Source organism: Quercus suber, unplaced genomic scaffold (assembly GCF_002906115.3).
Source record: "Quercus suber isolate HL8 unplaced genomic scaffold, Cork oak 2.0 scaffold_518, whole genome shotgun sequence".
NCBI classification, from domain to species: domain Eukaryota; kingdom Viridiplantae; phylum Streptophyta; class Magnoliopsida; order Fagales; family Fagaceae; genus Quercus; species Quercus suber.
The window spans coordinates 298,345-312,657 of record NW_027069967.1 but is presented as its reverse complement, the minus strand read 5'-3'; the positions used below and the strand labels follow the sequence as shown (position 1 = coordinate 312,657).

General features: G+C 36.1%; 2 protein-coding genes across 2 annotated transcripts; one reads left to right on the top strand and one right to left on the bottom strand.

Moving 5' to 3' along the window:
- The first annotated feature begins 3,110 nt into the window (after positions 1-3,110).
- On the top strand, positions 3,111-6,755 carry LOC112022539 (probable disease resistance protein At4g33300). The gene is made up of 5 exons (XM_024055150.2): positions 3,111-3,931; positions 4,424-4,812; positions 4,925-5,280; positions 5,383-5,588; positions 5,758-6,755. The coding sequence occupies exons 1-5, from the start codon at positions 3,223-3,225 to the stop codon at positions 6,582-6,584; spliced, it is 2,487 nt and encodes an 828-aa protein (XP_023910918.1). The 5' UTR covers positions 3,111-3,222; the 3' UTR covers positions 6,585-6,755.
- Positions 6,756-10,738: 3,983 nt separating this feature from the next.
- LOC112022531 (nucleobase-ascorbate transporter 3) lies at positions 10,739-14,313 on the bottom strand. Its single transcript, XM_065763689.1, has 9 exons — positions 13,789-14,313; positions 13,060-13,157; positions 12,773-12,949; positions 12,181-12,281; positions 11,950-12,025; positions 11,619-11,860; positions 11,414-11,510; positions 11,108-11,194; positions 10,739-10,938 (listed from the first exon to the last, which is right to left on the bottom strand). Exons 1-9 carry the CDS (start codon positions 13,931-13,933, stop codon positions 10,876-10,878), a joined length of 1,086 nt encoding a protein of 361 aa, XP_065619761.1. The 5' UTR covers positions 13,934-14,313; the 3' UTR covers positions 10,739-10,875.

The window sequence follows — 14,313 nt, the reverse complement described above, 5'->3', positions numbered from 1 at the left end:
TTGAGTCCAACTATTAGAGTAATATCAGTTTGAAGTTTATGGGTATTCCCTGGAGGATTTTGTTCCCTATAGGGGTCTGGCAATTGTGGCTACACAGAAACAATTTTGTGTTCAAAACAGGCAAGGCGGAGCATTTGTGTTTCAAACGATGCATTAAAGATAGTGCAAAATACTACTCTATTGGCTTCAATGCAAAACTACAAAAAGCCAAAGTTGTGATCCCAGTTGGCTAGATGAAGCCACTTGAGGGATGGGTGAAGCTTAACTTCGATGGATCAATAATGGGGAATCCAAAGAAGGTAGGGGGTGGAGGGGTGATCAAGAGTCACGATGGGGAGTGGTTAACAGGTTATGCCAGACCACTTGGACATACTAATAGCTGCATGGCAGAGCCTTGGGCCTTGAGAGATGGGCTAATGTTGGCCAAGGATATGGGTCTAAACAATCTTACTGTAGAACTTGATGTGTTAAGCATGGTTCTTCTTATGAATAACAATACATGGAGCCTTTATTAACTGATTGCAGGAACCTGCTGAGGGCAATCCCCAATAAGCGGGTTGTTCATGCTTACCGAGAGGCTAACTAATGCGCTGATGCATTGGCTAAATTGGGAGCAATATCTTTACCTTCTTTTGTTGTATTTTTGAGTCCATCGCCTGTGGTGGAAAGTATATTAGCTCATGACAAAGCTAATGTGTTTTGTAACAGAATAGTTAATTCCTCGTTTAATGCATTATTCATGGTTTACCAAAAAAAAGAAAAAGAAAAAGAAAAGATATGACTCCAAATTCTTTCTAAAAAAGAAAAGAAAAAGATATGACTCCCAAATTGAGAATTGTTGGTCACATTGATTCATTTCTAATTAAAATTCACAAATTATGTTTAACTAAAAAAAAAAAGTTAACAACCTCATTGAGAATACAAAGCTAATTATTATTAAAATACAAGCTAATTGTGAGGAAAAATATAGATATATAGTAATTGAATTTCCTTAATCGAACTGTGGAACCATCATAAAAAGGATATATATTATATATTTATTTATTACAAAGAAAATTTTTTAGTTTACATTGTACTGGCAATGCAAAATTTACATTGATAGTACAATGTAAAATTATAATTAATTACCCTATTATGAAAATGTTTTGCATTTATCTACATGATGATTAACATTGCTTTTAAACAAAAATAAAAAAATAAAAATTGAACCAATATAGTGATATCTGATTTCAACAATCGTAGTTTATACTATTTCCATCAATGCTATCCAATTTTTTGATGAATCCCAATCATTTACTAAAATCTCAATATTTCAACAAATGAACAAATGAAATACAAAATTATAATGATAAAAAGGATGAGTGAAAAACATTGTATAGTTCAGAATTCCTAGTTTCTCACAATGAATTTTTATATTCAGGTCCCACAATTTAAAATATTTTTTACAACTTACTAAGGTATCTTAAGCCTTAAAAATAACATATTTCTTATTTGATGACAATAAATTTAACTAATTGAAACCAATACATATTTATAACTTATTAAGCAAGTTTTTATAACTCTAATATTTTAACATACAAAAAGCATGTGTTTTAAACATTCCACGTGTTTGGTTGGATTATCTTGAAGTCGTTTGTTTAAGCTTATAAATTAACTTAATTTTTAAGACAATTTATGTATATTTTTTAAAACTTCATTTTTTTAACCCTAAGCACACTTATTCTTTTATTCAATTTATTTTTAAAGTCAAATAGGTAAGTGTGGGGGGACGAGGACCTAGATGGCAAGCCCAATTCATATGGTGGTGACCTTGGGAGACAAAGGCAAATTATTCTCGAAAGGTATGCACTTAATTCTCACCTGGGCTACCTAACCATATCTGATGAGGATGCCGAGGACACTTGCCTAACCTCGGATGGTCAAGGGACAGAGTCAGAGGGTGCATGGGGCAACTTGAGGGGAAACAAGGGAAACTTGGTGCTAAACCAGGAAGAGAAGGGAAAGGAAGTACAAAATGGCCATCCCCTCTGCGTTAAATGCACTGAAACCACTTAGCTGAACGCAGTAATGGGGACTGTGAATAGTGTTGCCACAACTAATGCTCAAGTGTAAAAACCTTCTAGCAAAGTCTTGATGGGACAAGTATCAAGATAGTTTGATCATTGCCTTCCAAATATAAGGTCCAAATGCATCTTGGCTAAGTTATATAAAGCCAAGAAGCAACTAGATCAAGGGGAGGAAAAAAGGAGGGAGAGAGAGAGAGAAAAACCATTCAGTTGTATCTTCATTCTCGGATTGAATATGAGGACGAACACTTAGTTATTTCTTATACAAACTCTAGCTGAGCACTTCCACTTCGTAGACAATTTATCTTTGATCTTCGTTTCATCCTACACACCGAATATTATGGGATTGACCTTGCATCCCACCTCTATAAATTAAAAAAAAAAAAAAAAAAGTCTTGATTAATTGTTCTACTTTTCGCCCCCCCACAGTAAGTAAATTTAAATATTTCAAAGTGACACTTTGACCTTTGGTGATCAACACCATTTATGTAACTACTCTTCATTTATATCCGATTTATCGCTTTCTATTAATTTTAGGTCAAAATCAACCATCATAATAATAATAAAAATATCATGTAAAAAACCTACGGATAATCACAACTATTTTTCGTAATATTTGAGATTGCATAATATCTAAGATGGTAGACTTAATAAAGTAATATCACTTTCATGGAATAAAATCATCTCCATTTAGTTTGGTATCCATTTTAAATTTCTTTTTATGAAACTTGAAATGGAGAGGATAATTTTTCCCTCTTCATATAAAACCATCGTTAACATAATTTTTACTTTAACTTTAAACTTTTTTTTTGGAAACATGTAGAAATCTAGATGAGTTGCAAGAGCCTCTTGACAACATTTCTCTTATTGTGCACTAATAATTATAGAAAAAAGTATCATGAACCTTGTAATTCAACTAACATTAACAATATTAGGAGCCGTCGGGTTAAAATCCCTCCATCCCGACACTTATATTAAAAAAGAAAAAAAAGAAAAACTATACTCTACACCTTTTTTTCTTTATTAAAAACACGATTTTGGAGAATATACTTCGGTTGTTGGCACTTGGTGCTATAAAACACAAACTTCCACCCGCCATAATTTTCTCTCTCGCACGCACAAACTGTCTTTCGCAGACCATTCCTCACCCGCAACCATGGGTGGTGTTGTAGACCTATTCGCCGGTGAGATCACGACGGAGCTACTGAAAATGCTGTTCAACATAGCACACAAGTCGTGTCTCTGCAAGTCAAGTGCCGAGCAACTAAGCTCCACACTCGAGCAACTCAGGCCTGTGGTCTACGAAATCAAGATGGCTGGAGTCGAGCTCACACCTTATCGACAAACCCAACTCAACAATCTCTACAGGACTCTCGAAGAAGGCATCGATGTCACCCACAAGGTCCTCGCTTCGCCTCGCTGGAACGTCTACAGGAACTTGCAACTTTCAAGAAAAATGGATCAGATTGATAAGAAAGTTTCGAGGTTCTTGAAAACTATGGTTCCGATGCATGTGCTTGCTGATGTGCACCACATGAGAGCCGATGCGGCTGAGAGGTTCGACAAACTTGAAGGGTCTGCTCGGCGGATCGAGCAGAGGCTTGGAGCTATGAGAATGGGAGGTGGTGGTGCTGGAGGGTGGGTGATAGAGGAGGCTATGAAGAGAGTGGAGGAAGAGGAGGAGAGGTGGGGTGCTGAGAGTGGTTTTGTGAGTTTTGGTGTTGGGTTAGAGTTGGGAAAGAAGAGAGTGAAGGAGATGGTGTTGACTGAGAGAGATGAGTTTCGGGTTGTTTCTATTTGTGGGATTGGTGGGTCTGGGAAAACCACCTTGGCTAGAGAGTTTTGCAAAGATGATCTTGTTCGAAGTGAGTACTGTAAATCTTAAAAGAATAAGACTTTATCATTGTTATTTTTGGTTCTTAATTGTTTTATAATTTTGGTATCTAGGTTTTGATCTGTTTGCTTAAAAGTTTCAATTTTTAGTTTTCCAGCAAATTGAGCCAAATACCACTTTTGTATCTGATTTAGATAAATGTTTCGTTTCAAGTTACAACCTTTTGAGATGAGCGGAGATTTTATAACTTAAGAATACATGTAGCCGATCCTAACTAATCTGTTGAGAATTCCTAACCGATCATAAAATTTTGGGGATAAGGCTTTGATTGTTGTTGTGTGCTCCTCATGGTTAATGAGTATTGTATTATAGCGGATATTGGAAGAAGGATTCTCTAGTTTGGAAAATAAGATTGTCTTAGGAAAGTACTATGTAAGGTTGATTATTATCTTTAATATGCTCAAAATTGTACAACCAGTATGAAGGTTTGGTTCCAATGGACTCTTTTTATCACTTTGTGCAGGTTACTTCTGTGACAGGATTTTGTTCCTGACAGTATCACAGTCTCCAAATGTGGATCAGTTGAGAGCTAAGATTTGGGGATACATTATGGGGAATGAGAATTTGGACTGCAATTATATGATTCCACAATATAATCTCCAGTATGAGTGGAGAATTGGTGCCCGAACCCTGGTGGTACTGGATGATGTGTGGTCACTTGCAGTGCTCGAAAAGCTTATATTTCCAGGCTGCAAAATCCTTGTGGTTTCTCGGTTCAAATTTCCTTCTGTTACCAAGGCTACTTATGAAGTAGAATTATTGACGGAGAATGAAGCACTGTCTTTGTTCTGCCACTCTGCTTTTGGAGAAAAGTCCATGCCTCTTGGTTCTAATGAGAATCTTGTCAAGCAGGTAGTATTATTTTAACCTCTGTGCTTGTGTAGCAAATTGGGTTTTGTAATTTTTCAGAATTGTAATTGGTTACTTGTTTCTTGCTGATGCGCATTAAATTTGCATTCAATAGGTTGTGAGTGAGTGCAAGGGGCTTCCTTTGGCACTTAAAGTGATAGGAGCTTCGTTAAGGGATCAACCTGAAATGTTTTGGTTAAGTGCAAAGAGCAGGTTGTCTCGAGGTGAGCCTGTATCTGAGCCCCATGAAAATAAGCTGCTTGAAAGAATGGCAGTAAGCGTTAAATTCTTGAGTAAAAAGGTCAGGGAATGTTTCTTGGATTTGGGGGCCTTCCCCGAAGACAGGAAGATTCCTCTTGAGATCCTTATCAATATGTGGGTTGAGCTACATGATATCGATGGAGAAGATGCTTTTGCGATTCTTGTTGAACTTTCAGAGAAGAATCTCCTCGCCCTGGTGAAGGAAGAGAGGTATGTAGGTTTGGGCTTACTTTAGTTGTCATGAACATAGGTTGCTCTTGTTTTAGCAGTGATATGCATTCTAAATCCTTTACTGTATTATTAATCTGGCAGAACTGGAGACATGTATAGCAGTTGCTTTGAGATCTTTGTTACTCAACATGATGTGTTGAGAGACCTTGCTCTTCATTTAAGCAATCAGGGACTCATAAATGAACGCCCGCGATTGCTTATGCCAAGAAGAGAGAAAGAACTTCCAAAAGAGTGGGGTAGGAATTCAGATCAGCAATTTAATGCCCAGATCGTTTCAATTCATACAGGTATTATCATCACTCCTTCTAAATTGCCTTTCTTTCTAGCGAAAAAAATTAGACTTGTTTGGTAGCTTATCCAAACAGGAATTAGAGTATAAAAGGAGCATGCATCTCAATTTTGTTGTTTTGTTATAGTCTTTTTTGTGCTCACTTTCAATATGATTTCATAATATAGGGGAAATGAATGAGATGGACTGGTTCCGATTGGATTTTCCAAAGGCTGAAGTGCTCATCCTGAACTTTTCCTCAACCGAGTACTTCTTGCCTCATTTCATTGATAACATGCCAAGGCTGAGGGCACTAATAGTTATCAATCATGGTTCATCCAGTGCAGTCCTTAAGAACCATTCTATTTTTACTAATTTGCCCAACTTGAGGAGCCTCTGGCTTGAGAAAGTTACCATCCCTCCTATATCCAAAGCTTCCATCCTGAAAAACTTGAGGAAAATTTCCCTTGTTCTATGCAAGGTAAAAAACATCCTTGGTCAGTCAGTAGAGCTACCCCAGCTCTTCCCTTGTCTCTCAGAACTCACAATTGATCACTGTGATGATTTATTTGAGTTGCCTTCTACCATCTGTGGGATGTACTCACTCAAGAGCCTAAGTATCACCAATTGCCATAGCTTATACCAGCTGCCTGCTGACTTGGGCAAACTGAAAAGCCTACAAACCCTGAGGTTATATGCTTGCCCAACTTTGAAGATGCTTTCTCCTGGAATATGTGAGCTAGTTCGGTTGAAATATCTCGACATTGCTCAATGTGTTAATTTGGCATGTCTTCCTGAAAGCCTAGGTAAATTAGAGAGTTTGGAGAAGATTGATATGAGTGAGTGTTCGCAGATAAGGGACCTTCCAAGGTCTGCTTCTTCATTACAGTCATTGCGTCGTGTAGTTTGCGATGAAGAGGTTTCCTGGCTGTGGAGAGATATGGAGAAGGCCATGCCAGACCTTCATATTCAGGTTACTGAGAAATGCTTTGATATGGACTGGATAAATGAATGAACATAGTGTATTTTTTTTTTTTAATCAACAAGGTTGTGGGGGATGTTTCGTTCTTCCTAAAAGGGAGACTAAGTTGCAAGGCTCTTGGCACGTGTGACTATTAGTATTAGTATTTTTCGATGTACATAATTTTTGGAAATAATGTGAAAAGATGTAAATGAATTAGTGGTAGATTATCTCTCTCTTCTTGGCTTATAGCCTCTGCAATGAGACACAAATGTGTTCGGTAGCAAGCCACTACTCAGTCATTGATTGGATGAGCCCTTTGAACAGCTGAACTAGGGGATAAGGGCGTAGAATTCTCTCTATATCATTACATATCCAACCGACCAAAAACTCAAAACTTTTATCTCAATGAAACACCAAAACAAAAAGTCTCTGGCTTAATGCCGTGGAAAACAAATCAACGGGGCCATATGTCATAAGTAGTTTATAGACACCATCAATTGCTGTGGAAGTCTTCTCTTTTTGGCATAAAACCGTGTAGTAGTTGGGTATCTCATTTTTACTGCCTGTTAAGTACCAACCAAGGCAACAATTACATGAAGCATAGCCTCTATGATTTTGGTCTCAAAATGCCAAATTTTGTACACCCTGTTTCTTTTTTCCCAAAGAAACACTTTTTTTTTTCTTTTTTTTAAACAGGGGAGAAGAAAAAAATGCACATACATATATTCATAGAAAATCGGAGGTGTTAGGTAATGTTGTTTAAATAATAGTTTTAGTGTTTAAACACCACAACACGAATTTACACAATACTTTTTTAACATACACATATTTTTACAATATTTTTTAATCCACACGTATTTTTACAATACTTAAACAACATTATTAAAAATTTCTTACTAAACAGGTTTCAAATTATCACCTATAACATCTTAATTTTAACGTGATTAACGTCGATTATGAAAAACAATTGCATTATTGAAAAAAAAAAAAAATTAACTCTTTGGTAAACATTGCTCTTGTCAATGTGGGGTCCAATGCATTATCAGGTTCGTGCACTCAAAGTTTTTTGTGCCCTTTAGGCCTTTTCTTATATGGCATGCGTAGAATGTGGATTTTTTGGTCTTATTAGGACAGTGTAATATTTGCGTTTATATTATGTGACTAGCAATAACGCGGAAAGAGCGACAAGAAAAAGAAGCGTGTGGGACCTACATAGCAAAATAAAAAACCGAATGTTTTTGAAGATTATTATTATATTCTGGGACCCTTCACTAGATTCGTATCATGCGTCATCAAAAGAGTGGAGTTTTGTTGAGCAAAGAGGAGAGAACCCAGAAGCTGCTTTAGTCAGTTTCTCACTTTCTTAGCCTTGTTGATAACTTCTAGTCCTTCAATTGAAAGTGACTCGAAAACCTTTTAGTATGCGTTCACACTTCACACACACATCTTTGGCCCCACCTCAACTTTTTTTATTTTTTGAATACATGTTGATTGATCATGAAATATGTCTGACCAAGGGCATTATCCTAGTTTTTATTGTTAATTACAACACAAATGGTCAAAGATGCCACAAGATTATGATTTGGAGTGATAAGTCTATGGTTTATCCTTTTTGTTAAAATACTAGAGCCCTTTAGCAATCCGCATTAGTACAGCCATCTCTTTTTTTCAGGGAAGAAATTAGGATTTGAACTTAGGAGGATGAAAGCAGGAATCAAAAAAATTTCAAGTGACATGGTTTATTAAAAAAAATCATTGTAGACAAAACAATTGCACTTTATTACCATAAATATTTAAGTCAAGAAGGAAATAATATGAACCAAAAAAGTTGAAAGTTACAATATGATATTCAAACCTTTTCGGAGAAGAATAAAAAAAGAAGAGAACTTCGGATCTCCAAATTTTAAATAATTGGAATTAATATGTTGATTTTATCATATTGACCAACTCACCAAAATGATAAACTCATATTTTTGGATACAACTAAAAATCACACTAATGAAGTTTTCAAAACTTTGTTTGAGGATTTTAAAAAATTGGGATATTAATAGTAAGCGTTGGCAATGCTACATCATCAATATTGATTTCTAAAAGAATTTTGCATTTTATCTTTTGAAAAAAAATTAAATATTGTAATTGACTTTCCCATAATTTATAAATCAATTAAAAAGTTATATAAATTATTGTCACCCTCATAAGGGAATTTTTTTTTCTATGAGATTTTTTTGATTATGAGTTATTGAATTATGATATTGATGATTTGTGGATTTTTTGTTGTGTTGTATTTGGACTATGGAGGGGCCATGGATTCAAAGAAAGGGTTAGGTGATTAGTTTCTTTTGAGCTATTTGGACCAATCCAAAAATGTGAGGGGGGCCGACTATAAACTCTAAAATATGGGCATGCAAATAAAATAGCTAAAAAAGTTTCTCAAAAAAAAATAATAATAATTTGAGGGGGGGGGGGGGGGAATGGCCCCACCCTGCCCCTTAATGGGTCCGTCCCTGCTTCTTTTTAACTAAAATTTAGTAACTTTGTAGGTTTAGCACTCACATTAGTATGGCCATCTCATATTTTTAGTTGGAGTAACATGTAATGATATGTACATAATAATTTTCTCAACAAATTTCACGACAGTTGAGTTTGTAGTTTTTATTAATTCTCGTGAACCCACTATTAATACTATTTTATTATATACCATTAACAACTTGCTTGCTACCTTAGACAATTGTGAAATTATGTTGTCTCTAGACTTATTGTTCCACGTTCTTCTCAAAAAAAAGAAAAAAAAAAGAAAAAAAAAAAAGAAAGACTTATTGTTCCACTTTGTTGTGAGGTGTGGCCAATCTTGGTCATTGATTAGCCAAGTTTGGCTGTTGTGTTCGACCTTGCAAGTGAAAGGGTGGCTGATCTTGATTGTTGGATATGGAGTGTGAGGCTATGATTAAAAAACAGAACAATGAAATGGTATTTAAATTGAATAGAGAAAAAAAAAAAATTATCCAGGTACTTGGATTCCTATGGATGGAGATATTGTCTATGTGGATACTATTGAATTTTCCTTGGAAGATGAATTAAAAAAAAGAGCTTGATGTAGGTAAATGTGAAAAACTGGCTAGATAAAATGGAAAAATAATTTTTCTAACTAATTAGTTAAATTTTTTTTTCTGAGCCTTTGCTCAATAATCAACTATTTCTTCCAACCCCAACTAGGGTGGCTCATGAAATTCCACATCAATCAAAAGGAGAAGCTCCAACCAAACAAAAAAGAAAAGAAAAGTGGGGAAGGTGTTACTAATGTACAACCATTAATTTTTGCCTAATTAATAAAGAACCAGAGGGAAGCTGGATTGAAACAAGGTCTGTACTGTTAAGGAACATTAATTATTACAGTGCACATTAAATTTAGTGTTGACCAAAAATAGACCATGCATGGCCATAGGAAATAAATACTACATGGGAATGAATCTGAGCCCAAACTTGCAAGAGCCACAAATCCATACTGCTACTCTTTCAAAGTCAAAGTCAAAATTATAATAAATAAGTAGTACTAGTAGTACCGGTATTTCACAATTCACATATAACAAGTAACAATATATTATGGCATGTTTGGATGTTTAAAAAAGGAGGGGGAGTAGAGTAGAGGGAAGGATAGTAATGCAATTACCTTATTTGGAAGTTTTTTAAAAAATGAGGGGGAGGGGTTTGGAGGAGTTTAGAGGGGTTTAGACTCCCTCTAGCCCCCTAATTTTAATTCCCCCAAATTGGAAAGATTTGGAAGGGGAGTAGAGTACATAAACTATTGACCAAGTAAATTACCTAATTTACCCTTATTATATTAACAAAATTACACAAGAGGAAAGGCTAATTACTCCCTTCTCTCTTACTAATTTTAAAAACATCCAAATAAGGTAGAGGTGAATCATTCTCCTTTATGGCTTGTTTGGAAGTTTGGAGAGGGAGGAGAGTAGAGGGGAGTAGAGGGAAGGGGAGTAGTGGGGAGGAGAGTAGAGGAGAATGATTCACCTCCACCTTATTTGGATGTTTTTAAATTAGTAAGGGGAAGGGAGTAATTAGCCCTTCCCCTTGTGTAATTTTGTTAATATAATAAGGGTAAATTAGGTAATTTACTTGGTCAATAGTTTATGTACTCNCCCCCCCCCCCCCCCCCCCCCCCCCCCCCAATCAACCCACCTTTTTTGGCTAGGTGACCTATTGCATCATAATTGAGGGTTAGAGAACCCAAGAATTGTTTTTCCAACCATATAGAGGAAAGGTTGAGAACCAAGCAAAACAAAGACCCAAAACAGATTAATATATTGATTGCTAAAGCATCAATTGCTTACACAGATGCAGTAGTACCCACAACAGAACCAAAGATCCCTTCAAGCAGCGTGCCAAGACCCTGCATTTGAAGATGAAGCCTTAATTTTAGTTTCTAGATGGTAAAGCCAATCAAGATTCATTTCATATGCTGTTAAAGCAATCATAGATACATAAGAGAGAGAGAGAGAGAGAGAGAGAGAGAGAGAGAGAGAGATGAAAGAAGAATTGTAGTCAGTCTATGACTGTACCTGTAGGCCAATACTTCGGTTGAGGACATGTGATGGTGGAGGTGTAGCACCTGCAAGACGCGATGCAGCGAAAAAGGTTCCAGTTGACTGCAGCAAAAGTTAAATGAATAGACAAAGGACCAAATTTAAAATATGGAATCAGTATAGTTGAGAAATGTTTCAATATAAAAAAAGTAGTCAAGTTGATGGAAATCATGCACAAAGGGTAAGCGGGTCAAATGTTTATAATGGATTGATATAAAGATATATTCATCCAAATCTTTGAAATGATTCTAAATTGGAGATTTTATAGAATAGCAATTAAACCTCTGCAGATGTAACAAGTGCTGCCCCCAGCATCCCAAAGACATGGCTCGCTCTGAATATGGGAGTACCCCACTGAAATGGATAAGGAATTTTAATCCTAGATTGGGGGAAAAAAACACCAGGTTATGCATCAGAAATGGATGATTCTTATGAAAGGGAGTAGTGCCTCCATCGGCAAACAGAGAGCCCAATTATCCGGACATACCAAGGAGCAGATGACATAAGGTAGGAATGATCAGTGCGGCAATTCTGTTTAGTCTCCTCTTTTACGTTGTTGTAAGCACCAGCCGCAGTGAGGATAGCAGCAAAAGCCCAGACAATACCAATGCAAATAAGCAAACCATACCTCTCAAGTATGACATGGGACATATGAACGATGCGCTTCAAATACTGGGTAACAACCAGTATAATAAGCATGGGCAGGCCAATCTGGACACAGTTAGCAACCTGCACAAAACATAGGAGAGTCATATACTGATTTTATTATTTTATTTTCAGTGCCACCGAGGCATTATAGTGTTCTTTAAAGAAATTACCTGTGGGAAGCCCCTCTGGAACAGACCAAGACCCACTACACAAATTACTGGTACAAGAACAACGGGACTAAATAATCTGGGGACCAGAAAAGCAAAGTGGTAACAGTTAGACAACATAAAAACAAGAACCTGAACTAGGTTTCAAATGAGAATCCTTGAGATGTAAAGGATTTGCAACCATTGAATAAGATGAGTAGAATGAATTGTTTTTTCATATCATGATTACTGTACCTTGTCAACCTCCCCCATGCCCTACTAAATCCAAGAACGATGTTGACAAAGGAAGAGACAATTAGGGATCCTTGAATTGTCCTCATAGTGTGCAAAAACCTCTGCAAGCACCCTCATCATAATCAGCAGGCAGTCCTCTACCTTTAATTTAGAAAAAAATATAATGTGCCAAACCAATTTAGGTAGAAAATAAGAAGGCACGTCAGTTTGATGATAAATCCACCAAGGTTGCACCTCAATGGTCGATAAATTTAGTTATTAGCGGGAGGGAGACGTATGCACCAGTGTGACAACATCACAACTTGAGAAATAGATTGGATTTGTAAGGGAAAGAAAAAGCATCGCATGTTAAAAAAAGGAAAGGCAAATGTTACCATTCATGACCTTTTCAGAAGAATTCACGAATTAAACATATAAATTAGGAGCATTCTCCCAAACATTAGTTGATAATAATTCATAAATAGTTAAATTAACCTGATAATCCATGCAATATAATCTCTTCCAGACACAAAACCATATAGCACCTAGAACTCTATAACAATGATATAGCAAAGATATGGCTCATATTACATTCTGCTTGAAATTTAAATACCTGGTGATCAGATGTAAAGGACTCATCAGAGATATCATTGATAATTGCCAACACGGGTATGATGTAAGCAAATGATGCACTCATCACTGTAGGAAGCCTCGTCCCAATCATTGTTTGAACCAGTGTGTTCAGTCCCGCCATAAAGAGCAATGTTTGAATAACACGGGCTTTATCACCCTGTTTGCGTCAACATTGAATTTCGGACATTGGGGATTAGAGAAAGGGTCTAGTCCCTCAAAAAGAGATTTGATATAAATCAAAATACGATAGAGTGGACAAAAACTTACATGGCTGCCACCCATTTTAGGCACAAGTATACTGGCAATCAAAACTGTAGTTCCAAGCATTACAATATAGTGCTGGAAACCCAGTATAAATGTTTCCACTGTAAAATTTACATTGATTAAAATAAATTAGTTGTAGAATATCTGAGTGGCACAACATAGAGTTAATTAAGATTTACAAAATTCTAATAAAATTGATACGCAAAAAGTTTGGAAATTTCATTGGAATTTTCAGTAATATATACAGAGTTCTTCCAAATCAAGAAAAGAAGTGGAATCAGTAATGAAAATCATCTAAACTTACAAAAAGGTTTGTCCTCTACAGTAAAAGAACAAAGTGTACGTATATTCAAGATATGAGTAATTAGACATAGTGAAGTAAAAAAGAGAATCAAGAATCAAGTAGACAGACAGAAAAAGATAAAGAAAAAAAGTGAGATGCAAAATTAAGAAGAAAAGGAACCCATAAAGAAAAGGCTTAATAAATATAAAATAAATTTGTGTGATCCTCTCATCCTCATCTTCACTCAAACCCCACCACAAAGATAAAGACATGCAGCTAAATACCAAAAGTTTTCACCTTTTAATCACAGAATCTAACTTAAAAACCCTTCATAAAAAATCCAAAGCAAAATCAAAAGAAATCAATAAAAATAAATACCAACTGAACTAAAACCATTAAAAATCAAATCACAAATCACAAAGCAAAAAGATAGAGAGAGAAATACAAACCCCATCTTGGGTTGGAGTGGATGCAATATTGGAGGTGTTGAAATTGCTCGTTGGGTGCAAAAAGAGGACCCCTTGCCCCTCCAAGTGGCTGAAGTGGTGGTGGCGGTGGCCCCTGTGGGTGCTGGTGATTTGCTGTTTCCACCATCTTCTTCTTCTTCTTCAACTACCAGTCCTTTTGTTTCTTTTTGGTGGGTGTGTTTAAACGCTTGCTCTTCTTCTTGGTTTTTATTCAATAAAATCACCGACGCAACGAAGTATATGCTATATAGTAAGCAAAGGAAGATCAGGAAGAAAGGGAAAATTAATAAAAAGTAGTAACTACGTAAAGCAAAAGTGTATCGGTAATTGATTTCTTAGAAGAAAGGAAACTCTTTTAACATGTAATGAAGTTTGTTACCATAAAAAAAAAACAAAGGTTTTTGAGAGCTAGAGAGACTAGAGAGGAAGAGAGAGAAAGTGATGTGAGAGAGAGAGAGAGCCTGGGATTACGTTAAGGTTGTAATTTGAGGTATATGTCGTGTAGTG